This window comes from Melospiza georgiana, chromosome 1, assembly GCF_028018845.1.
Source record: "Melospiza georgiana isolate bMelGeo1 chromosome 1, bMelGeo1.pri, whole genome shotgun sequence".
Classification (NCBI taxonomy): domain Eukaryota; kingdom Metazoa; phylum Chordata; class Aves; order Passeriformes; family Passerellidae; genus Melospiza; species Melospiza georgiana.
The window spans coordinates 128,144,367-128,171,976 of NC_080430.1; the positions used below are offsets into that span (position 1 = coordinate 128,144,367).

The window sequence follows — 27,610 nt, forward strand, 5'->3', positions numbered from 1 at the left end:
CCATAGAATCATTCTGTACATACTAGGGTTTTATTGGTATTAGAATAAAGAATTTCTTTTTTTAAAAAAATGAAACTGATAATTACTTCTCTGTGCTTCTAATCAACAGTCTTTGATGTACATCTGTTTTTTAAGCACATCTGTACTGTAACTTCCAGTCAGGAAAAGCCTTTTATGGCAAGTAGTCTTTAAGCTACATGCTGTGTTTATTTCATGTATTCTTTTTCCTTTTCTTCTTAAGAAAGTATCCATGCGTTTTCCTTCAATTCAATTTCAGTTGAATTTTCAGTGAATATATACCTTAAAATGTTTTATAAAAGAAAAACTTCTGTTTTTCAATTTAGTTTTGACATGTTGTTGAAACTGATGGTAGAGGTTATAGTACTATCTTGCAGATATATCTCAGAATAAGAAGAGAGCCTATTTGTCCACTCCACATGTATATGGACACCATATTATATTGCTTCTTATATGATGTGATGCCAAGAGTGTCTCCAGCTGCTGAGTATATGAGGGGGATTTGAGGGGAAAGACAGTCTGCTGTGGTGCTGAGAGCATCTACAGTGCTAGGCTGCTGCAGCAGGGATGCTGCAGACCATTTATTGATTCCCATTCTCTTAGCTCTGCAAGGGGAAAAAAGGCATTTTTTTAGTTGTGTTCCCTTGGACAGTGCTGAATGTAAAAAGTACATGCTTTTAAGTACAACGTGCTTAAACACTGATGCACTTGGGTTGAAATACACAGTCATTATGTAGCATATTTAAACATGTGAATAAATGTGGATAAATTTATTGACATGGACTTAGTTTTGTGAAAAACTGTTCAGATAAGCCTTTGTTCAATTCGGGGTGGTTGCTGTACATGAGGCCAGCACTGCCTTGCTGAAGGTGTTCCTGCAGCTGTCCAGAGGAAGGGAATGGGAGTGCACAGCTGTCTGGAAAAGGGACACACACGTGCGCAGCTGTTTGGAGAAGAGACACACACGTGCACAGCTGTCTGGAAAAGGGACACACACGTGCACAGCTGTCCATCCAGTCTCCAGCAGCATGGGTGGAGCTGAGCCTTCCTGCAGGCACACTTTGCTTCCATGGGCTGACAATTTTAGTGCATCCTCTTCTGCCTGCAAAGCTGTGAGTAGTAGTTGCTGGGTTGGTGGGCACTGAGGAAGAGCTTGGACAAAAATGTCCCCAGCAGCTGCAGCTGGGTTCAGAAAAAGGGCATTCCCTGTAATTGTAATTGTAATTGTAATACTGATTTCATTCCAAAAATACTCAAGTTATGTTTCTGATGGCTTTTCCTAGACATACACTTCAAAAGTGAAGATAAATAACAGACCTGTGCTCTGTAGCACCACTCTGACAGATCACATTTTCTTATTGCAGCTTCTGATGTGAAAGGTGTTAAAAGCATACTGTTAAGTCCAGCCCAGGTTGTTTTGGTTTTCTTTGTTTGGTGTCATGCCATCAGAGGAGTTTAACCAAGCATAATTACTTTAAAAGAAGAATTTCTTGTTGTGAGACTAAGCCTGTACAATTATATATGGAAAGCTCCTGCAAAGTTTGTTCCTTTTGGATTAATATTTGCAGCTGTAGAAATGAAGCTAACAGAGGCATGACAGGTGTACCTACCATGCTTGAATGTGTTCAGACTTGGGAAATTAATAGATCTATTGAATTTTTTTTTTTATCTTTACCACAAAATAAAATTAAAACATTTGCTGACTGGATGTCTAGGAAAAAGTGGTGATGGCCTCTAGATGTATCTGTAAGCATTACTTACTGTTTTAGTCAGTTACATAAACATCTTTAAAAAAAGAAATAATCTGAGGATAATGGTAAACTATAGTATAGGGTAGACCCAAAGAAAAATCTAGATTACTTCATAAAGCCATCACAGTTGCTTTTCATATAGTTAAATGTAAAGCTATTCTGAAGAATCAAGGAGTTATAGAACTAGGAAAACATAGCTGCAGGATGAAGAATGGCATCCAAAAAATGATGTTTCTCAAAAGAGATCATTTGAGTCCACTACGATATATAGAGAAAAATTTCAAATGCAATTTCTTTCTGTATAACTTTAGTAAAAAGGAAGAAGCAAAATAAATAAATTTCAGAATTTTGACATCCAGACTGAGACCTGTATTTTATAGAAAAGATTGGAAAAACTGTTCAGTTGGAAAATGTAGTTACAAATAAAAAATAATTATATCAAGGCTACAAAATAAACTTAAAAGAAATGTGCACAGAATCTGCCATATGTTTAGCTTCTCAGGTGATGAACAAATATTAATCTAAAGTCTGATCTAGGACAGAAAGGAATAATGAGAAATAACATCTGCATAATAAAGTTCAAGTTAGGAATTGGACAGGAATTCTGGTGGTAGAATGATTAATTACTGGAACAATTATCAAAGTATTGGACCCTCCATCTCTCTGGTCTTTGGATTTAGATTGGACAAATTTCTTCAGCAATTTAGTAGCCTCAACAGCATATGAAACTAATGTCTCATTTCTCATGTTTATGTGAGAAATCCTACTAAAGGTTCTCTTGACCCCTATTCTCATTTGTAATCACTGCATCATCTTAATTTTTAAGAAATAAAACATGTTTTCAATTAAATTAAGTGTAGGCATTCTGAAAGAGACAAATATCTAATTGGCCTATGTATTTATTATTTAATCTACAGACTTTGAAAAAGTGTGCAGGCGTGAATTATTGGGTCCTCATAGTCTTGGGAAAGTGCTTCTCGTTGAGCAAGCAGGAAAGGTATTGTAGCCCATTTGGGGATAAAGCCATGTAGCTCAGAACATCCTGTAACTCCTGCCTGGCCGCAGTTAAGGACAGTCCCTCTCTCTGCTGGCGCTGCTGGGCTGTGACCTGGCGCTGCACCGGGGGCACGGCTGGGACACGTCCATCCAGCCCAGGGCTCCCAAGGCAGGGAGGTGGGGAGGACACCTTCCTCTGGGAAGGACAGGGCTGCCCCAGACCAAGGGTCAGACCATGGAGGTGGGGTCTGGAGATGTTCTCTGGCTCTGCTGGATTTAATAATGCAGGCCTAGCACTATTGGGGAGAAGTCTGTGGCCGCGGTGTGTGGGATGTACGGGTAAGGGGAATCCTCAAAGGTAAATTTGGATCACTGGTCTGATCAGATGTCTGGGGAGAAGGGAAAGGTGTGCACTGCATTCAGTGGGTATGGATATAAACAGAGACTGCCTGACCAAATTCAGGCTGGCACAGGAACATCCTGAGCACCCTGACAGCAGAAATCCAGTGAGTGCAGGGAGCAGGGCAGGTGCACAGCTCACCTGGTACCCTCTGCACTACATGAGAAGAATGAGGTGATAATTTTACACCATATTAGAAATAATACATTCATATTCACTTTCAGTTATTATTCAGAAGGAGTCTTTCTGCTGGACTATACTTTAGTTTGTTGTCAGATGTTTAATTTAGCCTCCTCCTGGACATCTATAAGATTTACTGTGCAATATTAAGGAGGGGCATGAGGGATAATAAAAATAATTTCTGAGCTGTGTCAGTTATAAAAAAGGAATAAAAAGTAATAAAAAGTAATAAAAAGAAATAAAATAAAATAAAATAATCCTGAAACAAATTTATTCCTCAGTTCTTGACCTGAATCCTTGAAGGGAATTTAAAAAGGACTAACTCTTCATACCTAAACAGTATTCCATAGAAGAAAATAGATCTCTAAAAAAAAACTAGCTTCTCAGTATAATCTTCCTCTCTGTAAGAAACCCTTAATTGAATAAAATTCAATTTTCAGTATGAAATTAAACCTTGGGGGTGCCAAAAATAAATGCTGCTTCAATAAAATTAATTTTTTATCCCAAATATGATGAGATAAAAATACAATTAATTAAATTCACTGGGAACGGGAAGAAAAATAAAGAATACATTTTGAAATAGTGAACAGAAGGAGTTTAAAGTCATATTAGTATCCAGTCAAGCCTAGAGAAGTTCAAGCCAATTAGTTTTTAGCTGTAAATGTTGCCTGTAAGTTTTGAATGTATTTACATGTGTTTGCAAACTCTTGATGGTGTATAATTTTTTTATTATTTTGAAATTTGCTTTATATTTCTCTGTAAAAGGAGGGAAAATAAAAAATCCCAAACTTTCCATTGTAAATATTTTGCTTGGCTGTGCTTGCAAAGTATCTGACCTGACATAGTGTTAAGATAAGGATAGTGAGTACCATGCATACAACTGATATTCGTATTGTTTGAATTCTGAGCTAAATTTACATTAGACAAACAGTTTGGCTGCAGTGGAGACTTGCCTGTTTTCATGGAACTGTGACTGAGGGGACAGTGGCACCCAGCATTTCAGCATCTGTGTATTCAGTTAAACATGGGGTTTTCTATGAGAGTTTTATAGTTTCCATGTCCCCTTGAGGTTACTGGTTTTCCTCTACCCCAAGAGTGCTCACTCTTGCTTTCTTCTCTGAAAATGTTTGTGAAGTTTTTAGTCTTTCACTTTCCATATTCTTTCATGAATATGTACTTCTACAAATAACAAATAATATTCCTGGAAATGCTGTGAAAGCAAGCAAGTATTCAGTTCATATCTGACTGCCATCTACTGTATATGCTGGAAAACTGCACTGTGGGAAGTGCATTGCATTTCAGCTGTGAAAGATGGCTCTTTTCCCAGTTAATTTGCCCTAAAGTTGAGGAAAAAGACTACTGAACTTTCAGTAGGCTATGACATGTGAATTCATTCTTTATGTAGGAATCAGTATTTCTTTAATAGATGACAATGTCTGATTACACCATATTGTCCAGCAGGAAAGAACATCAGATTATATAGTACTACTTAGTTTGTATTCAGGCCAGATGAAAAATAGATGGGTAATTTGGGAGAAAAAGAATACCTCAGTTTATTCTTGTCCTAAGTAGTAATTTGTTTAATTTCTTAATGGAAATGCCAAAGCAAAAACCTAACAGGATTTAGATGCAGGAACTTGAGATATTCTAATATTCCTTTTAGTTGAAGAATTAGTCTTTGAATCTTTTAAATTTGCTTTCATCTCAGTAGCTGATGTCTAATGCATGCAAGCATCAAGTACATACAACACTAAGTGCTGGTTGGGATAGATACAATAATTTACCTAAAGTTGTGACATTATTATGTTGTAAATAAACTATCAGGGTTCTGAGTGTAAGCAACTGAGTAAGATATCACTCAGATCAGCTTTGCACCGAGTGCTTTTGTAATGGTTTGTGTAGAAATTGCAAAGTTTACTCAAGAGAGAAACTTTTCTGATTTCATCAGGAAAGCTGGCATCAAATAGACAAGAATGCATGCAAAACATCAAACTCTGTGTTTGCATAAGAGAATTCCAATTCTTAGCCTATTATTAATTTCATTAGACTTGGAATATATATTTATACAATTAGCTACCAGTATCACACCAAAAAGAATAAAAGAAGACCAGTAAGCTTGCAAACTCAGGCATTGCAAAGCTGAAGAAATGCCTTCATTTGCTTCTTATTTTTATCTGTTTTGATGATGGCTATAATTATTTTATGGGTTTTTTGTATTCCTATTCAGTAATTGTTGTAAGACCTAACTTGCTGAACATTATTTAATCCTTGCAAATGAAGAAAGAATGATTAAAGAATTCCTTACTTTTTGTGATGCCCATTGTTACCATGTTTCATTGCTTTGCAAATGTTTGTTAACCCACTTTTACTCATTCTGGTCCTTGGGGATTTGAAATGGTATTGTGGGCAGCTGATGTACTCTGTGTGATCATTCCATCCCTTCTGCTGTCTTCAGAGGCAAATACATGTTCACACGACTTTGTCAAATGACATCAGAAATTTGCCCAGGCAAATGAGGAAGTGGTTTCTGACACTTGACCCTTTCTGTTGCATCTCCTAAACCTTCGTTCTTTTCCTGTGTCACCATCCAAGACAAAGTGTCTTTCACTCCTTGTCCAAAAAGATATTTTATTTTGGCTGATTTCCTCCAAATCATATTCCTCCTAAAGCACATATTGAGCACAATTTCAGCAGCCTAAATGTTATGGTATTAAAAAAATCATGAATTCAGTAGCAGGTGAGGTTGGTAGAGATGCCCATGGGTTGTGGTTTGCAAAGGTACTAAAGCTCTGAATGTCCCCTTCTTCTGGGCCACTTGTCAGTGTTGGTTTGGAAATCATGCTTTAGGAAGAGGATGACTCTGTAGCAGTGAGGATTTTTTTTTTTTTTTCTCATTGAGTGTGTGTTTATAAGATTTCTTAACAATTTGTGCATTTCTCTGCCAGTTTCAGTATCCAGAATTTTTAACTGAAAGCCTTTGGAAATAAATTATTTCTGGGTATAATTTCTGGACTCAATTCTTTGTTTGCTTGGGTTTTGGATTTTTGCAGTCAGTGTTTATGTGTTGCTTGATGTGTGGGGCAAATGCAAAGTAAGTGATGAGGCATTTGTGTGTCTGTGCATGACCAGTGTTCTACCAGAGGGGGCTCCTCCAGAGGCTGACATGAGGAATGGCTGAGGGGGCTGGGAGTGTTTCCCCTGGAGAAGGGGAGGATCAGGGCAGACCTTATTGCTCTCTGCAACCACCTGGAAGGAGGCTGGAGCCAGGTGGAGGTCGAGCTCTTCTCCCCGGCAGCAAGAGACAGGATTAGATGGCATCGCCTCAAGCTGTGCCAGGGGAGGTTCAGGCTGGACATCAGAAAGAATTTATTCACAGAAAAGGTTGTTAAACCAGGGAGGTGGTGGAGTCACCATTCCTGGAAGTGTTCGGGAAAAGACTGGACATGGCACTTAGTGCCGTGATCTAGCTGGCAAGCTGGTGATTGATTATACTCAATCTTAGAGGTGTTTTCCAGTGCCTCAATGGTTCTGTGACTGGGACATGTTTTAGTGGCAAACATGGTGGTGGTGCTTTACTGGTGATTAGACTTGATGATCTTAGATGACCTTTCCAACCTTAATGACTCTATTCTATGATTGCATGACCTGCCATCTTTCTCTTAGGATTACATCATTGACTGGTTAATCATTGAGTATCCATCATCTTTCCTCTGCTGTCATTAGTTCCCTAATGTTGCCATCCTTCAGTGATATGTCTTGCTAATAACTTTTCTAGCTTTCCACATGGATGAAATGCTGCCACACATGAGGTCTGTGGTAGAGCTGTGTCTGAAGGAGCGTGATGTACAAACATGCAACATTTATCTCCTTAAAGGACAAGTGAAAGGGGAGGAAAGACTAAAAGGTGTATTTAGCAGGGTCTGCTCTTACCTTAGGATTCCTCTGTGCCTTGGTACTAGTAGTGAAAGTTCTGTGCATGAAAATCCAGAAGGGAATAAGGCCCGTGCATGTAAATCCCATCATTCAGTAATCATCAATAGAAGAGAAAAATGTTTTAAATAAGGAAGGGAATATTAAGGGAATATAAATTTATTTGTACATAAGACTGCTGAAATTACACAGTGAAATAAAACTGCAGATGGTTGTTTTGTTCTTGCCTTTTGTTAAATGTTTTAAATTTGCTGCCCTCATGTGGCTGCACACTATACTTTCTCTGCTGAAACTCCCAATGGACGGGATTCCTTAGGACAGCAGTACGTGCAGCAGTGTTTATACACCAGATGGGCAGTTCAGGCACTGGAATGGTGCTCTCTGGCTGAGTCAAGAATCTCAAGAAATGTGGCTGGGAGTCCCTGTGAATACATTTGCTGCCTTTTAACTCTGGAGGGCCAGGACTGCCCTGGATGTTAGGAATCTGCTGCTCAAATTCCATCTGGAGAAAACTGCCTTTGCAGCTGTCAGAAGGTGATAAAGGCTCCTTCTGAACCAGGTAATGTGTATCCCCAGTTGGCCAGGTGGGTCCATGCAGAAGGGATACCCAGTATTTCCAAGCATCTTTCAGCTTGGGGTATGAGACAAACCAGAAAACTGAGCACAAGTGCATGAGTTGTAGGAGGAATGCTGACAAAATGGTACAAAAGCAACATAAAATGAAGAAAAATAATCCAGCAAGATCCAGTTTAAGGTTGTTTTGGTTTTGGTTTTTTTTTATAACTGTTACTCTTTGGTGTGTGGAGAATTGCTGGGTATATGAGCATAAATAATTTTTTTTTCAAGGAATGCATGTTCTGATTGCATGATAACCTATATTGAACCATTACCATTTAATGTTGCCATTAAAATACGTTATAATATTTCATTGCATAGCATATTAGTTGCTTGGATACCTACCAGAACTAAGTGGTCAAAACAAAAGTTTAATGAATAACACTGTAAAGACACCACCCATTGGGATAAATTACTTAAAAGATAAAGACTTACTCATTGGTAATTTATAAAGCAAATTGCAAAACTGAATTTTAAAAAATTGGAATAAATAGTTTAAATTACAGCATTGCTTCTACAGAAATAACCTGTGCAGAAATGCAAGATATAGAATGATACATTGGGCTTTCAAGGCTTCTTTTTAGTAGAAAGTTGAACACTGAATTCAGCTACATTTCACATCTTTCTTGGGCCCTATAGATTTCAGTGTATACATATGACTTTACAGAGAATTAAACAAATGATGTAAATAATGTTCAGAGCTGACTTTGATACAGAAATTGAGGAGCCTGTTTTTAGACAGTCAGAGATAAGAAAAATGCCTTCCGACAAAAAGCTAGTTAGCTAGTTTGTGTGCAAGGGAAAACACAGTCAAAATAAATATAAGAATACTGTAAGCTTGGTGTATATCTGGACAGTGCTCAGATATCCTGCTCTTACCATGAATTATTTGTATTTGCTCCCTTTGCTGCTAGCATTAAAGTCTTAAAAATAAAAGACAGCAGTCATAAAAGAAAGATTGAAGATGAAACCTGGAGACCTATAACTCAGGAAGCAGAAGCAAGGTGCACTGCCATCTGCCAGACAACAAGCAGATGAGCATCCTTCCACCAGGAAAGATGTAATGTCACTTAAAAGATCAGTGCTGACTGTGGATTCTAGGCAGTTGCAATGGATTGTTTGCTTGCTTGGATACTGCTTCTGATCAGGAGAGGTTTATAGGGTAATTGGATCAGACTTAATATCTCAGATATTCATATAACCATAGCATGGTTTGGGTTGGACCTTACACATCATTTACTTCCAAACTCCCTGCCATGGGCAGGGACACCTTCCACTAGACTGGGTTGCTCAAAGCCTCATCCATCCTTGGCCATCAACACTTCCAGGGGTGGGGCAGGCACAACTTCTCTGGGCAACCTGTTCCCCACTACCCTCACAATAAAGAACAGTGCCTCACTACACTCACAGTAAAGAATTCCTTCCTGATATCTAATCTTAACCAACCCTCCTTCAGTTTGAAGCTATTTTTTCCTGCCCTATCACCACATGCCCCTCCTTGTAAGAAATCCCTCTCCAGTTCTCTTGTATTGTCACTTTCTCTTCTGTACAATAATATTGTAGCCTGGTTTTGGTGGTGATAAACCCCCTCTGTTTTGATGGTGATAAAACCCCTCTGAAGAGGCAGAGTCCCTTTGCTCACTCTCCTCATTTGCTTCAATCAGGAATTACCTTTTCTGTGCCACAGCAGGTTCTGGACTGTAAAACCGTGCTGCTAAAAAATTCCACTCCTTTTCAACTGCACAACAGAGCCAAGCATGGCAGAGCCCTGCTGCTTCCTATGGAGAGACAAACCTGGGATCAGGCTCTTGCTCTAAGGAGCAGGAAGTGAGCATGGCAAGGTGTGGGGAAGGTTCTGCACCCAACCTGCACACAGCCTGACCTGTGGCACAGAGCAGAGGTGGCTGCTGCCATCCTGGCCCCAGGGGACAGTCTCCTCCATTGCCTGTCCTCGTCCCACTGCCCTCCAGTTGGGGAAATGGGATTGCTTGGCTCACAGATCCTCTCAGAGGATAAACATCATGTTCTTCAAAAGATGTCTGTAGCGAGATATTCAGGAGATACTTCTGTCCACTGTGCTTCTGCTGATAAAATAAACACTGTAATTGAAATCTTCATTTAATAAAAGTTGTTATGCATGGGGACTTCAGCAGCATACTTTGTTTGAACTCTAGTCCTCATAATCAGTTTTTTCTTGCTAATCTTTAATCTCCGTAATGTTCTACTAACAGTATGGGAACTGATGGTTACCCAAGAAGTAGCTTTTATATTCAGTTTTCTGGTTAAAATGACATTTGGAATTTGGGACTCTCAGCATCACCAAATCGTCTAGATTTTCTCTTTGTGGTTTAATATTGTCCTGAAAATAATGAAACTTAATCTGCATAACAGGACAATTTGAGATATGGTGAGCAGCCAAAGAGCTCCTAACAGAAGAAGAAGCTATCATTTATCCGTGGCTCAGGGATGCTGCCTCTGCATGGGTAGCTAGTCCACAGCACGGGTAGAAGTTAATTAGCCTTTGTTGTCCCTTGGAATAAAAAAGCAGGGAGGGAGACAATTACTGCAGAGCAGCAGAAGCATTGCAATGTGCTTGTTGCAGTGATGTCAAATCATTGAGCTCTAGACCGATCCATTTCTATTTTAAAGATTTCATATGGGGAGTGTGCTGGCAATTTGGTTTGATGTTTGTATTGCAGGAGCTACTTTCTAAGGTTTAGATAGAGATATTAACTGTGTTTTATCAGCTCAACTCACAGTTTTTAGAGGAAAAATAATAGGAGCTTTCACTACTTTTAACTTATAGTAAGCAATTAATCTAGTTCTCTGGAAGAGGTCATAGAGAAACTAGATGAGACACTGAAGTTTATATTTCTTTTACTGATTAGTCTATTTAGTGAAAAGCCCCAGAAGGTAAGATCACTGAGCAAACTGGGTAGGAAATTTCCAGTAAAGCTCCTGTAGATTCTGCTTGTCTTGTGAGAATGAATTGACCAGCAGAATTGGTCATTTCTCTCGTATTATTTCCCCTCATCTACTCCTCCTTAATAAGCACTTCAAAGATTTGGGTAAAAATATTTATCAAATTGAAAGTGCAAGTGAGAATACAGGGTTGAGAAATACATTAATCCAAGTTGTGATGTCTTAAAATATACCAACCAGTAGAATTCCATAAAAAAATATTATATTGAAATTTCTGTAATTCAAACCACCTTATTGCAATGCCACTTTGTGTCAAGTGTTCCTTCCCTCTGACCTCATTAGGTGCCCCTTGTCATTAGATACACTGTTACTAAAGAGTTTTAACTTAAAAGCCGCTTTGATTAATGCTTGGTTGGACTGAGGATTTATTGTGTAGGATTAACTAGATTTAAAAATGGCAAAATGCCATAGTAACTTTAATGCCAGACTTTAATGAGAAGCAGAAGTAAACCCCAAGGACACTTATGATTTTTAATATGGACTAAACTCATGTGCTCGTTACCTTAATGTCCTGTCCTGTTTTATACACAAGTACTCCAATAATTCCTAGAGAACAGTAGCCTAGAAAGTGTATTATGAATGTGTAATCTGAAGTATATACATATTTTTAGTGAATCATAAATTTTGATAATTTATAATCAGATTTATTCAGTAGTATTATCAAATAGAGAAAAACTCTTTGCACAGGTTTGGGCCTTTTAAATTAAGAAACAATATGGAAATAAAACAAAACCAAGACTGGCAAACATTTTTTCCAATAAATAAAGTACTGACAATGTAGATTAAAAATGCATTTTCACATTTTTGTGTAATCTGCTATTTGAATTTCTTTTTACTGTCTTCTTAAGTTCATTAAGTGCTCCTGAAAGTTTATAAAGTTGGCGCTTCTAGAGTTTAATAACCTTATTTTTTTACCATTGATCACATATTTTAGTATATGATACTGCCAAGAAAATCCAGACCATTCTCACATCCGACAACATTTGGTCGTCTCCTTAAATCCTACTAGACTTGATAGGATTTAAGCATATACTTAAAAGGTAATGCGCTGCTCAATGAGGGCCTTTGTATCTGACATTTTTTCTGTCCATGCTATCTTTGCTGAGATAACCAAAGGGCACTGATTTATTATTAGAGCTAAATAGGAAAAACTTTCTTATTCAAAAAGCTTTTAAACATTTTTTTTCTGAATTGATGGTGATTTCCCAATTTTGTTTATTTTTCAATGAACTTTCAATAGTAGAAGCATGTAATTAATTTTTTTTCTGCACAGTTATATACTGTGAGAATTAGGCACAATGTACTAATAAGCAATATCAAGAGTTCTGGTACTGTCTCTGCCAAAGCAGGTAGGATGGCATCCAACCAGGTTCTTGGGCTGTAATGCCAAATTTCTCATTGAAATCACAGATGTGTTGGACATGACTTAAATAGGATTACTCACTCAAACAAATTTACACAAGGGTCTAAGGCGTATATCCAGCTTCCGGTGGGTAAGGAGCCTGCATTCTCATTTGGCTCTGGGCCTTGGGCACTTGCATAACATTGCTTGTGCAACTTACCCTGCCAAAAAAGAAACCTGCATCAACATGGTTACTCATACCAGAAAAATTGTGCCTGTGGACAAGTGATGACAGTCAGGGATCCTGCTTCCTTTTGTAACACACTGAAAACTTCTGTTTTCACTGATGATTGAAGCTCTTTAGCCAGCATTACCATTGCAGTCCCTACTGATAATTTCCCTTCCACTGAGTTGTTTTTGTTGGGTTTTTTGTCACTTCTGGACTCTTTACTTGACTCATTGCTATTATTTGTTTTTTCTTTTTTTTTTTTTTTTTTTTTTTTTTTTTTTTTTTAGGGAGAAGGCCAGCAAAAACGAAGGACAAAAAAAAGAAGAAAAAGAATTTGATGGAAAGGGCTCAGAAGCAGCACAGCATCTTTTTAGCAACAGATAAAACAAGCCAGTAAAGACTTGAATTTCCTTAATGTATTTTTATTTGCAAAGTGCACAAAAGCTGCTATATGCTCCTGCCCATGGATGCACTACAATTCAGCTGCTTTGACAGTATTGGTGGCAAATAACTTGTGAAAATAAAGCCCACAAGCTTGTTTGCTTTATTTATATATTTTTTATTTTATATTTTCCTCTCATTTTTGACCTGAAGACTTCAAGGTCAGGAGTGCACTGAGTTGGATCAGTGGAAGTTTTCCTGAAGTGCATCAGCAACATTGTTCTGAGTGCCTGGTCAACATGTTGGCAAGGAAAGAAACCTACACAGCACCAGTAGGTGGACTTGTGCATATTTAAATAAATCGGGGGAAAAGGAAGTCTTGGAGATACAATTGGATTTATGGCCTTTGTTTCATATATTTGTACATTTCAAGAGTAAATGGATATGACTTACCTGCTGAGTGGTAATGTACATTGTTCTCACATCTGCTACGTTGACACAGTTGTGAAATAAAACTGCTTTAAGACAACGTGCTGCAGGATTCACTGCTCAGACTCACCCAAGCGCAACAGACTGTGTGTACATATTACTCTGTCTACATATAAATGAACATATTTACTGTACATCTATGCATTTTTATGTATAATACTTTATACATGTTTAAAGGTATGTCCTGTTGGTTCTAGTAATGTACTTTAAATAATCCAGTAAATGTTTACTTTTTGCTATGTTTTAACTATCTTATCATGTTTCTCAATAGTTACAAACTGGATTTTTTTTCTCATTTGCAAGGCACAAATTTGCAGACCTACCTTGCACTGACCCTCACAATGGAGTGTCAACTCTGAAGTATAATTGCCAGACTAGTAATCCACAAATTCTTTCTGAAATTCAGTACTTCTGTCTCTGCCCCCATGTATTTTGTCTCAGAAAAAGAAGTTTAATGTTTTTTAAGAAGAGGCATGATGATGATAGAAGTTTTGAGTGTCAGGAGAGAAATTACTTGTAAAGTTCTTGGTATCTAAGACTGTATATGTAGTTTGGGATATGTTTTTTTTCCCCCAATGTAATGCAGTGTTTTATTTCAGTTAGCCCTGATGCAGTCAGATAAGAAAACAAATAATTTTTCTCCCTGAATAAGAGAGAAACAAAATAAAGGACATGTAAGGTCAACCATTCAAAGGTACAGAAAACACCAATTCCCCAGTATTGCCGATTATTTGTAGAAGCTTAAAAAATTCATTCTGCAGCTGTTGTTTTCTTTGGGATATTTTTTGGTGGGGAGAGGTAGAGACAATTTTCTGTGTAGGACATTAAAATGGCACAGGATATGTAATTTGGTAATCTAGCATCATTGGGCTAGCATTCAAGATGATTTTTGGAAACCTGACAGGGAAAGCCTACACTAAAATGACTGTCACTTAAGAGAAATTATTTCACTTTTAGACCTAAAACTTGCATACGACCTACACAAAAAAAATGGAGCAGCAGAACAGACCCCAGACCTTCACAAACCTCTTTTTGACATATACTTTAGAAAAATCCCACAAATTCCGGTTTTAGTTTTGTGGGGCATATGTTTTTCAAATAAACTAGGGAAATAAAGCATCTGTAAGCACAAATATATCTGCATTTAGCTATGACAAGTGTTACTACCAAAATGTACATATGTTAGACACATATGAATGTTCCATCAAACTGCTTGTGGACTTCCACTCAGCCGTGAGGTTTTCACTGTATCTTCATATTTACCTAGAACATAATAAAGTTACAGACAGTAAATTTGCTCTAATCCTGGGATGCTATTTTGGACATAAAATGCTCACTTAAAAAAAAAAAAAAAAAAAAGAAAAAGAGAACTGTAGCTGTCTGTTTGCTCATTGGTTATCAAATTTGGCTGTAAGTTCAGTTAATGCCCTCATACAAGCCTTTCAGTAGTGGTTACAAATATTGTATTAGGCATGTCATGGAAAGAATGCTACAAAATACAATAAAATGGTGTCACAAGCTCCTGAGTAAAATATTTTTGGTCCTTTTTAATTCAAATAGCATATTCTTTCAGAATTTCATACATGTAGAAAAATTGCAGAAGGTGGGGAGATGCAGGTTTCCTTCCACAGAAGTAAAAAATGTGAGGATTTTCCATACAACTGTTTTGTTTGAAAAGACCCTGAGCATTAGATGTATACTGATTCCTCCTGTCCCAGTCACCTTCACACCAAGAGTTTTCTTGGGAGTGTAGAATGAAAAACAAATTATCCCTAAGTATCCCTCTGTAGCTCCTCCTTTGTCCTGGACATCCTGCCTTTGCTTGGTGGACGCTGTGAGTGAGTTCACAGCCCTGGGGTTTTGTAGGATCACACTTTTGAGGTTGGAAAGGACGGTTCCTTGGACATTGGGAAAATGCTTTGCACTGAGAAGGTGTTTGGTCACAGGCTCCTCAGGGAAGTGGTCATGGCACCCAGCCTGTCAGAGTTCAAGGAGTGTCTGGACAGTGCTCTTGGTAATATGGTTTCAGGTACTCCTGTGGGGAGCAGGGGTTGGACTCAGTGATCCATACGGGTCTTTTCCATCTTGAGATATTCTATGATTTGATGAATCTATGGCCTTGAGAGATCAGCTAGTCAAAATATTTGCTTGAAACAGGGCTACCTTGAAGTTATCTTCAGATACTGTTTCTTGATAAAGTGCAGAAGATCAGGTTTTCAAAGCTGGATAGCATAAAAACAGACTGTGCCCACTGTGGCTTATTTCATTTAAATTTGATCAGAAGTGGACTCACAAAGATCATATTTCTTTTCCAGTATGCAACAGACCAAGTACAAATGCCACCTTTTTCCTCATTTCATAACTGTTACTGCTTTTTGAATCTGTTTCTCTCAAACAGCAGAAGGTTTCAGAGCAGTGTCTCTTTTGTGTTCACAAGGCTTTAATGCCCTATTTTAACAATTCACTGTTAGGAAATTATTTTAGACTACAAAACATTCAAATTAGGAGGACAAAGAAGTTCATATGCTATAGTCATTGGTTTTAAAATGCTGTTACGTTGCTATGATGAGTAGAAAGTGCTTTTTCAAAACCATACCATTTATATCTTATTCACATGTCCCAGAAAAGACAATTGCCTAGTCCACGGTGTATTTAGGAACTCTCTATTCTCAGTTTGCCTAAGCTTATCCTGGCCTCCTAATGTCTGTCTCTAAATTAAAAAAACACAAAACAACAAAACAAAAACAAAGCAAAACAGGCAAAGAAAAAGAATAAATTAAAAAATACCCAGGTGTGTCTTTAAAGCAATTATTTTGTGGCTGACTTGTCTTTATTGCATCTCAGCTACTCTTGTTAGTGAGAAATTATTGTTATATGTCTCTTTCTTTATTCCTGGGGGAAAAAAACAATGTTGCATTCCACATTATGGTAATGCAAACCTTCCATATTCCTAACGTTAGTGTAAGGAAATTGTTCTCTTACACCTGTATGCTCAATATAAAGATGTCAGCAAAGGAATAATGAATAGTTATAGAGCTTACATGATATGTCTTCATTTATCAGAATGAGTTACAGAAAAATGCAGAGCAGAAAAGAAAGTAGATTTTCATCCATGTTAGCTAAAAACAAACCAAATGTCAATTAAGTGCCATGTTAATTTTTTTAAACAAAAATTTTGCTAAAATCCGTATTGAAACCTCATAAAATGAGAAGACAGATCTTTTCCAGACAGATTAAAATCAAATTCAGTGCTTCAGCTTCTTTATGCTGATGAAATAGAATATAGAATAAAAATAGCCAGATATTTCTGGCACAAGTCCCAGGCTTTTTTAAGTGGGTGATGCTACTGAAGGCTGATGCTACTCCTTAGCAGAGGATATGAGAGTTTTGAATTCAAAGTTTGTATCTTCACCAACAAAATGTATTTGTCTTTGGACACCAGTCCACTTTCACGTCCAATGGTGTAAGCCAGCATGAATTCCAGTAAGCTCTAGACTGAAGTTATTTTGGACTGACACCAAGAAGAACAAAATGTACCCTTCTGAAAGTGTAACCCAGAAACCACTGTCAGCTTTTTGTTTAGTCCTTTACCGAAAGCTCTGTGCTGAACCTGGCGTCGTTTCTTTTATGAGAAGCCTCAGCCTCAGGACTGAGGAAAGGACATTAACTTTAGGAAGTATTAGAGCAGCCTGACCTGCAGGACATCTGGGAGAAGAGCAGCCCAGTATTTGAAGTGCAGTTCCTCTCAGAAGAGAAAAACTTTAAGAAAAGTGTGACAAGAGAGAGCGTCCAAAGTGAGCCCAGCCTTTAGTCCATTGCCAAACTCTTTCAGACTTCAACTGATTTTTTAAAATGCAAACTAGTTCTGTTTATGTCTAATAAACATATGTCTTCAACCTCAGTGAAGCTGTATACTTTCTTAAAGGGCCAGTAATATATTCCTGGTTGTGCCAGCTGCAAAAATGCTCCCAGCCTCCTTGTTTTCAAATTGTGTCTTCAGTGACACTTGTGTCACACTTGATTTTGATTGGGCAATACTGATGAAGCTAACTAACAGTTCGTAGACCACAAATGAATAAACACTAAAAATGAGGCTGCTTTGTTCTACCCCTGTGGATTTCTATTTTCAAAATAGAAATTCAGCTCAAGAAAGCAAACATGTCTTGGCTTGCAACTGTTTCTTAACTTCCCTTCAGACTTTAGGGGGTTTATGAGAAAGATAAGAGTTTTGGGGGTTTAGTTGGGGCTGTTTGGTTTTATTTTTTTTCCCCTGATATCCTCTTTTTTAAAAAGATTTATTTATTTTATTTTTTTTTCTCAGAAACTGCAGTGAGACTTTCTCTTTGCTTTCTGTTTCTGAGTGGACTTGGTTGCCATCTACAGAAGCTGAGGGCCACAACTGCAAGGGGGCTCCTGATATTTGCTCCAGAGTTGTTTCAGTCTTTAATTGTCTTGTGGTAGGTACATGAAAAGTCTCAGGCACATGGAGTGCAGCCACAGGATTTCTCTGTCACGGCCTGGTGCTCTCCTTTTGGCCTCGTGTTCCTTGTTATGCTGCAGCCTGGCTTCAGTAGGAGCAGTGAGCAGTTTTCTACCATAAATGTCTTCTAGTCTGCATATTCTCTTGGCCAGGGCATGTGATTTCTAACTCTAAGACTGATCCTAGTAATTTATTTTGTGGTCAGATATTTCTCTCTAGAGAGAGTTAAAGAGAAATTCAAGGGCTAAAGGTCTATAAACAGATGAGAGGCATGTAACCTCTCACATCTGTAATCTAATACATAAATAGGTAAGTGTAGAGGTAAATATCATGACCATCCCTGATCCAGTGGTTGCAGATGCTGAGGGAAAATGAGATCGATGGACAGCAGATAATGGCTCAGGTATTACACAGTATTGCCCATTGCCACTGTTGGTTTGACTTGGTAGACCCCCTCTTTTAGGCTTTTATGGAAAATATACTGTGTTTGCTGCTCTACTAAGACAGTTTAGATAATGGGTTTTCTGACTTTTTTTTAATGGTTCATAATGAATTTATAAATTCCAATCAGTTTGATCCCAGGTCAATGGGATTGTTTAAAACCCAAGTCTTCAATCAGTTCCCTTGGGATTGTTGATGAAGGCAGTCAGTGATCTCAGCAGGGAAGGTAAAAGGTCTTCATGCCCTAAAGGTGTATTTGACTTTGAACTAAAACTGTGACAGTTAATGGCAAGGTGATAGCTTGTAGAAACTTGGCAACAGGAAGAAAGATGTGGAAGAAAGACTTTTCAGTCTTAATTTTATATGTAGTAATGATAGATATGTGTGAATGCTGAATGATAACATTTTAAAGATCTGTAATGAGATTAACAAAACTGTGTTTCTTCTGTATGTAACTGCAGTTCTGATTATTTGAATGAGGCAATATATCTTCATTTTTACTCTAATTTTGGGTTTATTTTTTTCTTTCATGCTAACAGTGCAGCACAAGGATTTGGGGGTTTTGCCTACTCTTTCTTCCCCTCCCCTCCTGCTCCCTGGTGATCCATCTGCCATAATTCAAGGGATTCCCACAAGCCCAGAGCTGCAGATGCTTTGCAATGAACAGCTGACTTGGATATTTTTTGGCATGTATTTTCAAGTGACACAGCCAGGCACTCTGAAGAAAATCCAGATGTTATTCTGAGAGAGAAAATAGGTAGCATGTGCATTCTAGATAAGTATATTTATTCTTATTCTTTCCCTGGTCAGTTTCATTCTTTTAGGTGTGATGCAAGAAGAAAGAGCAGATATATTTTCTGGGAAGCCTTCAAATCCACTTAGAAAAGTAAAGATTTTTTACCATACTAAAATTGAAAAATATTGATATTGGTGTAGTATTAAGCAGAATGCTACTATTGTTGTGCTGTATTGACAGAGGAGATGGAGAACTCAGCCCCACAACAGAACTTTATGCCACAAATAATCTGATCATAAAATTACCTTTGCCCTATTAAAATGGCAAATAACTGATAAAAATATAGATAAAGGCTTCTTGAGCAAATAAAAATCATTTAATGCTCATGGGCTCTTTGCTAACAATGAAGAAAATGTGTGCATTTTAGCCTGGACTACTGTACTACCAAGGCATTATTCAAGACCACTCTTGAATCCTAGGATCAATTTTTTTTAAGATCTGGAATAGGACTTGAAACATAGAGCAGGCCAATTTTAATTTCTTTAGCGCAATATCATGGAATCATAAAATGGTTTGGGTCAGAAGGAACCTTAAAGATCATCTAGATTTTTAGAAATAAACTCTCCAACCAGTTTGATAGGTTAGAAAGTCAGCATTATTTTATTCAGCATTGTGAGTGCATGGGGATAACTCCACCTAACATACACAAGAACTTTCAAAAGTTTTCATTATGTATACATTTTACCAAACAAGTTAATGATCATTGGCTTATTAATGGTCATAAATTATGTAATTTTCTTCATTAATTAGCATTCTGTCTCCTATTGGGTATTGATTTCTCACTTCTTATGCTAATTAGTCCACCCAGACTGGATTTCAGGACTATTGCTGAATTGTCCTAGTTAGTTTCCTTTTTATCTCAGGGCTCTGAAAAATATCCTTGTGGTCCATGAATTCTGCATTTCTTGTGCCCCATTTTAGCAATATAGATCTCTCCCAGGGCTTTGTTAACCTCCATCCAGGTCCAGAAGCATATCAAGTTGATTACAACTGCTTTAGTAAAGCTTAGAGTTTCATTAATTTTCCCAAACTGCATTCCCAAAACAGCAGCTTATCACAAACCTTGCTAAATGCTGGCTACAATGGTATGCGAGAGAGTGGATAATTGCACTGCTTATTATTATTTAAAGCAATTAATTAGAAAATTAATAAAAAAAAATTAATTATAAAAGTTATTAGGAATGTTATATCATTTACTGTGCACGGTATGGTACAAAACAAAGCATTAATCATGGCAAGAGATGAAACACTATTGTGTTAAGATTAAAAGGATTTTCCAAGGTCTTCCCCCACTGCTGCATAGATGCCTTTGTAAAGAAATACAGCTTGTTCTGTAACATCCTGAAGGACTAGGTGAGCATATGCCAGAAAGAAGGGCAGTGCACAGCTGGAAATTTTTAATTCTTGTGTCTATATGCCTCTTTAAAGTTGAGAAAGTATGGCTGAGGACTGAGTCACAAGCTTTCTTTGACGTAACTGTGGTAACCAGATGCTTGGGAGCTCCCACCCATCTTCTCCACAGATTCCAGGGATCATCACTATTAAGGAAACTTCCCCCTCTAACCATCCAGAACCCACCCTGGCAGTCACTGCCACACCAAACCAGCTGAGCAGGGACTGAGGTCCCTTCATGGCTACAAACCCCACACTCCCACAGTCAGAACAGGTTTCCTGACCAGCTGGACCTTGTGTTCCCCAGAACAGAACAAATGATGTGGGGATCCTTCAAATAATTTAATCTTGGTGGAACAATTAAATGACAAATTAACAGCCTGAGCTGGTGCCTCCCAGAAGGGACCTTGAATAAAGGCACCCCTGGGCTTTTATACCCTCTCAGTCCAAGTCCACAGAAGCCGGGGGGTCACTGGCGCCTGCTGGGTCTCTGAGTGTCTGGTGCCCTGGCCAGGCTGCAGTCCCCATGGCGTTTGTTGTGCGTGTGCTCCTCAGCAATTGTCACCAGCCCTTGTCCCCAGCTGTGCCCGCTGAGATCCATGTGTAGTCACTGAAATGAAATGGATGGAAATGCATCTGTGTTCAGCAGTTTACAAATGGCAGCACCTCAGAAACAAATGCATACCATGTAGTGTACTGCTACACTGTATTAATCTTCAGAGTGGAACTGAGACTGACCCCTAAGTGCAGGCACTTTGTTGGATTTTGCAGCTGAATTTGTAGCTCTTGCTGAGCTGAAGCTATAATACGTCACTGTCTTCACCTTGTTGGTGAGGTCCCAGAAGGCACACAGAAACTTTAGTGAATTACCATGGGTCTGAGGAGGCACAAATCTGTAAAAATGCAGTCTTGTCTGGTGTCTTAAAATATTATCCCATTTTTTGAGAAAATTCATACTGGATGCAGGTAAAGATAAAACCAAACATATTCCAAAGTTGTCATCCCAAGGTGAAGAACAGTAAGATCTTAAAGTAGCAGGAATCCTTCTCTTAACCCTCTTGGAAGTTATCAGATGAAATCAGAAGCACAGGCTCACAGGCACTGTTAGTGAAGTCTCTCCATGGGTAGATACCACTTAACTTTAGACCCTCAGACAGAAGCACATCTAAAATGATATAGATATAAGTGTTATAAGTCTAAAATTATATAGATATAAGTGTTTTACTTATGTCTTTAACAACTGTTTAACAGCAGCAGTAAGACATTATATGGTGCATGCATTGGACTAAAAAGTGCCAGTTGCACAGGACACAGACCCTGAGAGGAAAGGAGGATGTGTCACAGGCTGTGCCCAGCTGTGTTTGTAGACTTGCTCAGTTATACACCATACAGGGAAGCATATGACACATTCAGATAATTAGTTGAAGGTTAGACACCTGGATGAATCTGGGCAGTATTTTCTTTGTAAATGTGGTCACAAATATACTATTTTATTTTTAAAACCAGGCCTTCTAGAAGAACTCTTCTTTACTACTCATTTGGTGTGTGCAGATAAACCTGCTGCCTTCTTGGGGAATGAGTCCTTTCTCCTGACTTCATGAAAAAGAATAATTGGAAGGGCAGCTTTTCATTAGTGGGTGACAACAACAACTCAAAACTAGTATAAGCTTAATAAGCCCTTGACTTTCTGAAAATCTCCACATTTTTTTTCCAAGAGTATTATTTGAACCAATCCTGGATTTCAGGATCATGGAAGAGATAGAAAGCATATGTACAAACATGAACTTCTCAGCAGCACTGGAAAACATCAGCTTGGACTCAATGTTTTACAGATTCAAAGCCATTTCAATGCCAATTATGCACATTGTTGCTTAGAAGCCTGAGAGCTTCATAATTGTTGCTTAGCTTTTTAAAGAAAATGCCAGGTTTTTAATTTTTGTGCCTTTTTTTTTTAATTTGAAAAAAATAATATTTCTACTGTGAGTTCTTTATTTCAGTTAATGATTCAAAGATACATGATTGAAATTTTCTGACCAGAATTGAGGTAAGATTGATATCTGTTAATTGACAAAAGACATTTTAAATAAACACTCCAAATGTACATGCCCAATTTATATAAATAACAAGTTAAAAGGATTCTTTTGATGAAAAATATTTGGCAGTGTGAAGCATAAGAATATGACATAAATATCAGAGCTGGTAACAATTCAGTGCTGTTTTCACAATATTTTGTCAAAAGTTACCATTTTATTTTTCAGCACATACTAATTTAATCTGAATTGATTGTTGGCATGTTAATGGACATAAGTTGCAGGTTTTAGCTTTCAGAGGGATGTAGTGACCTGTGTGAGGAGACCATGAACTACACCCTGATGTTCACAGCTGTGATGTTCACAGCTTCTTCCAGCTGACTCTGAAGCCCTCAGGTGCTTCTGGGTTAAACCAAAGCTTTAGAAGGACAGCTGCAGCTCCTGGGGACCAGAAATGCACTCTTGGAGCAGGAGATCTCTGTGCTGAAGGGAGTGCAGACACTGCAGATCCTGTGAGCAGCTCAGACTGGTGCAGGTACCTGTGAGGAGCTGTGGCTCATCATCTCACTGGATGGATCTTGATGGATTTAATAGAATCCAGGGCAGAAGGAAGGAAAATGCAGACTGAGAACAGAATGGGGTAGGGGTTTTTATGGAGGATTTTTTTTTTTGTGTGTGTGTGTGTGTCCTTTTTCTCAACACCAGACTTGGTAAGCAGAGATTTGTGTTCATTGGCACTCTGGCAAAAGTTCCCAAGTCTGTACTTTGCCCACAGCCATGCAGGTTGGAGTAGACTGGTAGAATTGATAGGCCTGAGGTCCCAGTTTTGCAAGCAAAATTATTTTTTCAGTGTGGGTTTGTTTTGCAATATTCCTGAAAATTATTTTTCAAATTTGTTGAGTTCTTGTGGGAAATGTTGAAGGCATCCTACGGAGAAAAATTAGCACCCATCAGATGAAAAGTGATTCATAAACCTCTGGCTTGTGGAATTGTGCCAGCCTGGGAGAGTTTTCAGGATTGGTGCTGATGTTCATGGTCTCTTAGGATCAAAAAACCAGATATATATAGCAAAAAGTTTGTAGCAGTAGAAAAAAAGGCATGTTGAGCTAACATGTGATGCTATAGAGAATAGTGGCAGCCTGTTTTAGTCATATTTCAAATGAGCACAGCTGCAGTTCTAATTTCAAAACTCTCCATATCCTCAGATGGTTGACATGACAAATGGTGCCAAGATGAGGGAACGGCTGACAGCACTCAGATTAGAGAAGTAATCAAAAAGTCCTGGGCAGATTAGGACTTCGGACAAGAATTTTTTTTTTCCTACAATCTGAAAAAAACCATAAAGCTACCTTTATAAGGAGGCAGTAAAGGAAATGAACTGTGTTTGTTTTGTTGGCAGCTTAACATTTATTTTGGTTCTTTACTTCCTTGAAATTTTTCTGAGGTGTGCAAATATTTCCAGGTCGTTTATTGTCTAAAAGGATGCATTTGGCAAGAGTGTTGCAGAAACCAGTGAGTTCCAATCTTTGATTAAAATTGGAAAAACAGCATTTAAAAAGAAAATCATGAAACTACTTCTAATAAGGAACTTATTTGGTGTTTCCTTTTCTCTATCTCAAAATTTGTGTTAACTGGTAGCTAGTAATATTTTTTGCAGAGTTGGATGGCAACCTAGAAGAGAAACAGATGCTTCATTTCACAAAAAATCGAAGCTTTTAAATGTTCCTGTGTTACAGGATCTCTGATGATACCCTTCTGTCTCTTTGGTAAGATTCAATTCAAATCCATTTAACTCTAAGCCTGTTTTTAAGGGTGCCTTGGCTGAACACGCTGTCCTTGAGGCACATCCCTTAGCAGAGCCAGGGCAAACCATGGCTCCCACTGTCCACAAGGCAACGCTTGAAGACATGAGGGGATGTTGCAGGTTTGCTGACTCAGCAAGTTGGAATTCCTGTAACTTGTCCCAGCTGTGGGGGTATTGCAGTGCTAATCCTCTTCTCCAGAATCTTCTCAGGTGAGTGCTGAGCCCAGTGTTCTGCAAGGAAAAGTGTTTGCACAGAGCTGGAGTTCAACCCATCAGTCTGTGTTGGAAAGCAGTCAGAGAGATGTGTGTTGGTAGAGGGAAATGTATGAGGGAAAGTGGTTTTTCCATCAAGAAGATTTTCATGTTTTGGTTTCTTCCTCAGATTTGTGGGTCAGATTTTGCAAAAAGACCAAAAAAAAAAAAAAAAGGGGCCAAAAGATTCATGTGTCTGTGTGTCTGTGTCCCAAACACTGCTCTCTAGCACTCTTCTTGCTCACTCGTCATCTGTGTATAGATCACTTTGACTAGATGAGATAGATAAGATTATTCTTATAAAAAAATAGTGATAAGAGAGAGGAATTTCTCTTCTTGATGTTGAGAAATAGTAACATCACACAACTAGTGGTGGAGCCATTCTGCTGCTTTCTGCTGCTTCTTTTAGGAGCCCTCTGGAGATCCTAAGCCTTTGAGGGAGAGACACATGTTCAGCTCCAGCTGGAGAATTGTCAGAGAATGCCTTAACACGTTTTTGTCATTGTCATGACCTTAAAAAGAGAAAGGAATTTGTCCCCAAAGCATAAACAAATTACATGGTCAGTGGCAGAAATACCTTCATGAGAAGAAGCCAAAAGCTCTGGTCATGCTGCTGTCTGCCCAGACTACAACAAACGGGAGTTCATCCCTCCATGTCTGTGAGGAGGATGTGGGTGGTCACTGAAGTGTCACAGACAGTACACTTTTCATAACTGAATCTCTAACTCTCTCATCCATGAGATCTGGAGATCTGGGGAGGTCAAGGCGTCCCAAAACAACCAGGCCTGTTTAAGCAGACTGCAGTTTGCTGTGCACGCTGTGAAAGAGGAGTTTGGCCACTCTGAAAGTGCCCTGCTCAATTCACTTTTGCATGAGACATAAAACTGTGCTCATCTGGATATCAACTGCAATTGATTGTCTACTGCAACACTTAGAATAGCTGTGATCTTTGCTTAAGATTAATGCTACATGTTCAAGCAGCTGTCAAATTTGAAGAATTTAACATTTTCAAAATCTTCAGTTCCTGCATGAAATCCTCAGTCATGGTTCATGGTACTTGCTCTCCCGCATTTTTCCTGACTTGCTATCTGGTCATAAAATTGTCCTACCTCTGTCCTTTAATTTAGGCTCTCTGCACAAAGTAAGTATTCAGACATTGCACAACAAAAATGTTTAAAATAGTGGAAGATACCAAGACTTTAACTAAAACAATAGGAAAGATGTATTAGCTCAAAGATGCATTAATAAATGCAATATTAAATAAAGCTGAACCTTCAAGAGGTAAATATTTAAATCAAGCCAGAGATGGCTCAAATTGTGTAAAGCTTTGAGGCAGTATGGAGTGTTTTGTTGAACAGAGTTCTGCAATAAGAATGGTAAAATTTGCATTAAACTTTATGCAGATTTCTCTGTATCTTAAAGCCGAATAGAAATTAAAAAAAGATGTTTTGCTTTGTTATGTAAACTGGATGACAGCAGAGCACTCAGAGAGTTTGACTAGCTCTTGTTTGCCCTCCATGCCTGTAACAAGTGTTGCCAAGAGAATAGCAGCACTTCATTTCTTCCTAGTCTGTCCAGACCCTTCTGGATAAGACACTTGTGAAAAAAAAGCCACCCCAGAGGAGAAGGAGGGCAACAACATTCCAAAACTCTGAGCAGAAACATTTTCATCCTTGTTAACATGAAAACTCTGCCCAGCATGTTCTTCAGCTTATTATCATCATTTCCCTTAGAAACTACAGAACTACAGCCCGTGTGAAGAAGAGGCCTCTTACCCAGAGAAGGACTGGCAAGTCCTCAAAGAAAACTGAGAAGGGAACACAAGCTTCATTTCCATCCCTGCAGAAGACCATGGACTGTTTAGGGACTCCTGTGGAGCATTTCATTGGAGAGGGGCACGATGCAGATAGAGCAGCAGCAAAGAGCTGTGTTGGAGCCCCTTCTGTTACAGATGTCAAATATTGCCTTTAAAAGTGTGAAAATTATTCCTTTTTAATAACAGTCTTTCCCACAACATTCTCTCTCATTGCCTTCAAGAGACAGAGATAGGGGCTATTTCAAGCATGTCACCTCCTAAGACTTCCCGAATAGCCCTTTGTCTGTTCTCCTGATTTTAATTTTTAGCATTTGTTTAGTTGTCACTCTTTTGTTTCAAGAGTAATATCCCAGTTTTTTATTAATGCAATAGATCTCTGAAAGAGTTGTTTGGAAATATCAATATTTTATTATTATTTTTCACTTTGAACAAGCAGATTCCCATTCAGCATGTTCTTACTTACAGCCATTTTTTTTCAGGTAGGAATAGAAATCCTTAGAACTTTTTTTGGTTGTCTGGGATTTCTTCTTCCTTAGTCTCAAGTCTTGTGAAAAAATACTGCTGCATTCATCTGTCATACAATGCTCTTAACTAGAAATGTATTAAATATTAATAATGTTATCATCTACACATTAATGAAGATACAGTGATTAACTCTCTTCTGCACACTGTGATTCATGCACTTGTGGGAACTTGCTGAGGGACGTAGCTTACCTAACTTTCTTATCCTGGAATATCATCCAGGTTGCCTAAGGCTTCTGGTCTGTGGTTTGTGAGGCCTTTGGGCTCTAATGCCAGCTCTGAGTTGCTCTTGAGCTGTCCCACCATTAGATCTAGTCCTGTCCAGTTAATTTTCAGCTACCAGACCTGCTTTTCTAACTATCATACACTTTTCTGGATGAGCTGCTCTCCAGCTTCACTACACTGATTTGCTGTTATTTTCCACAGGAAGACATCAGGACTCTCAGCACTCCAGAGGAAGATTACTGCTAGTCCTCCATGCTTAGTCTAAAGGAGTCTTCATCTTCATCCCATCTGTAATCTCTAAACAGCCTGTCGCTCTTCAGCAGGCTATAATAGAACATTATTATCTAACAGGTACTATGTTCAGGTATGACTTTTTGCTAACAGCTTAACAGTTTTACAGTAGAAGTTTAACAGATTAATTGTCACTAAGAACCCACATCACCCAAACCTTCAAAAGATTTTCTCAAAGGAACAAGATCAAAATAAACACTTTTCAAAATTGAGGCTGTTCATCAAAATTGATCACTGCTCCTTTTGAG

General features: G+C 38.3%; 1 protein-coding gene across 1 annotated transcript in view; it reads left to right on the top strand.

The window, feature by feature from the left end:
* The window catches only part of RSPO2 (R-spondin 2), a 101,527-nt gene extending 86,072 nt beyond the window's left edge, over nucleotides 1-15,455 (top strand). The window contains exon 5 of the mRNA XM_058026951.1: nucleotides 12,731-15,455. Coding sequence (XP_057882934.1) covers nucleotides 12,731-12,840 — 110 coding nt within the window. The 3' untranslated portion in view covers nucleotides 12,841-15,455. The remainder of the gene's footprint in view (nucleotides 1-12,730) is intronic.
* Nucleotides 15,456-27,610: the final 12,155 nt, after the last annotated feature.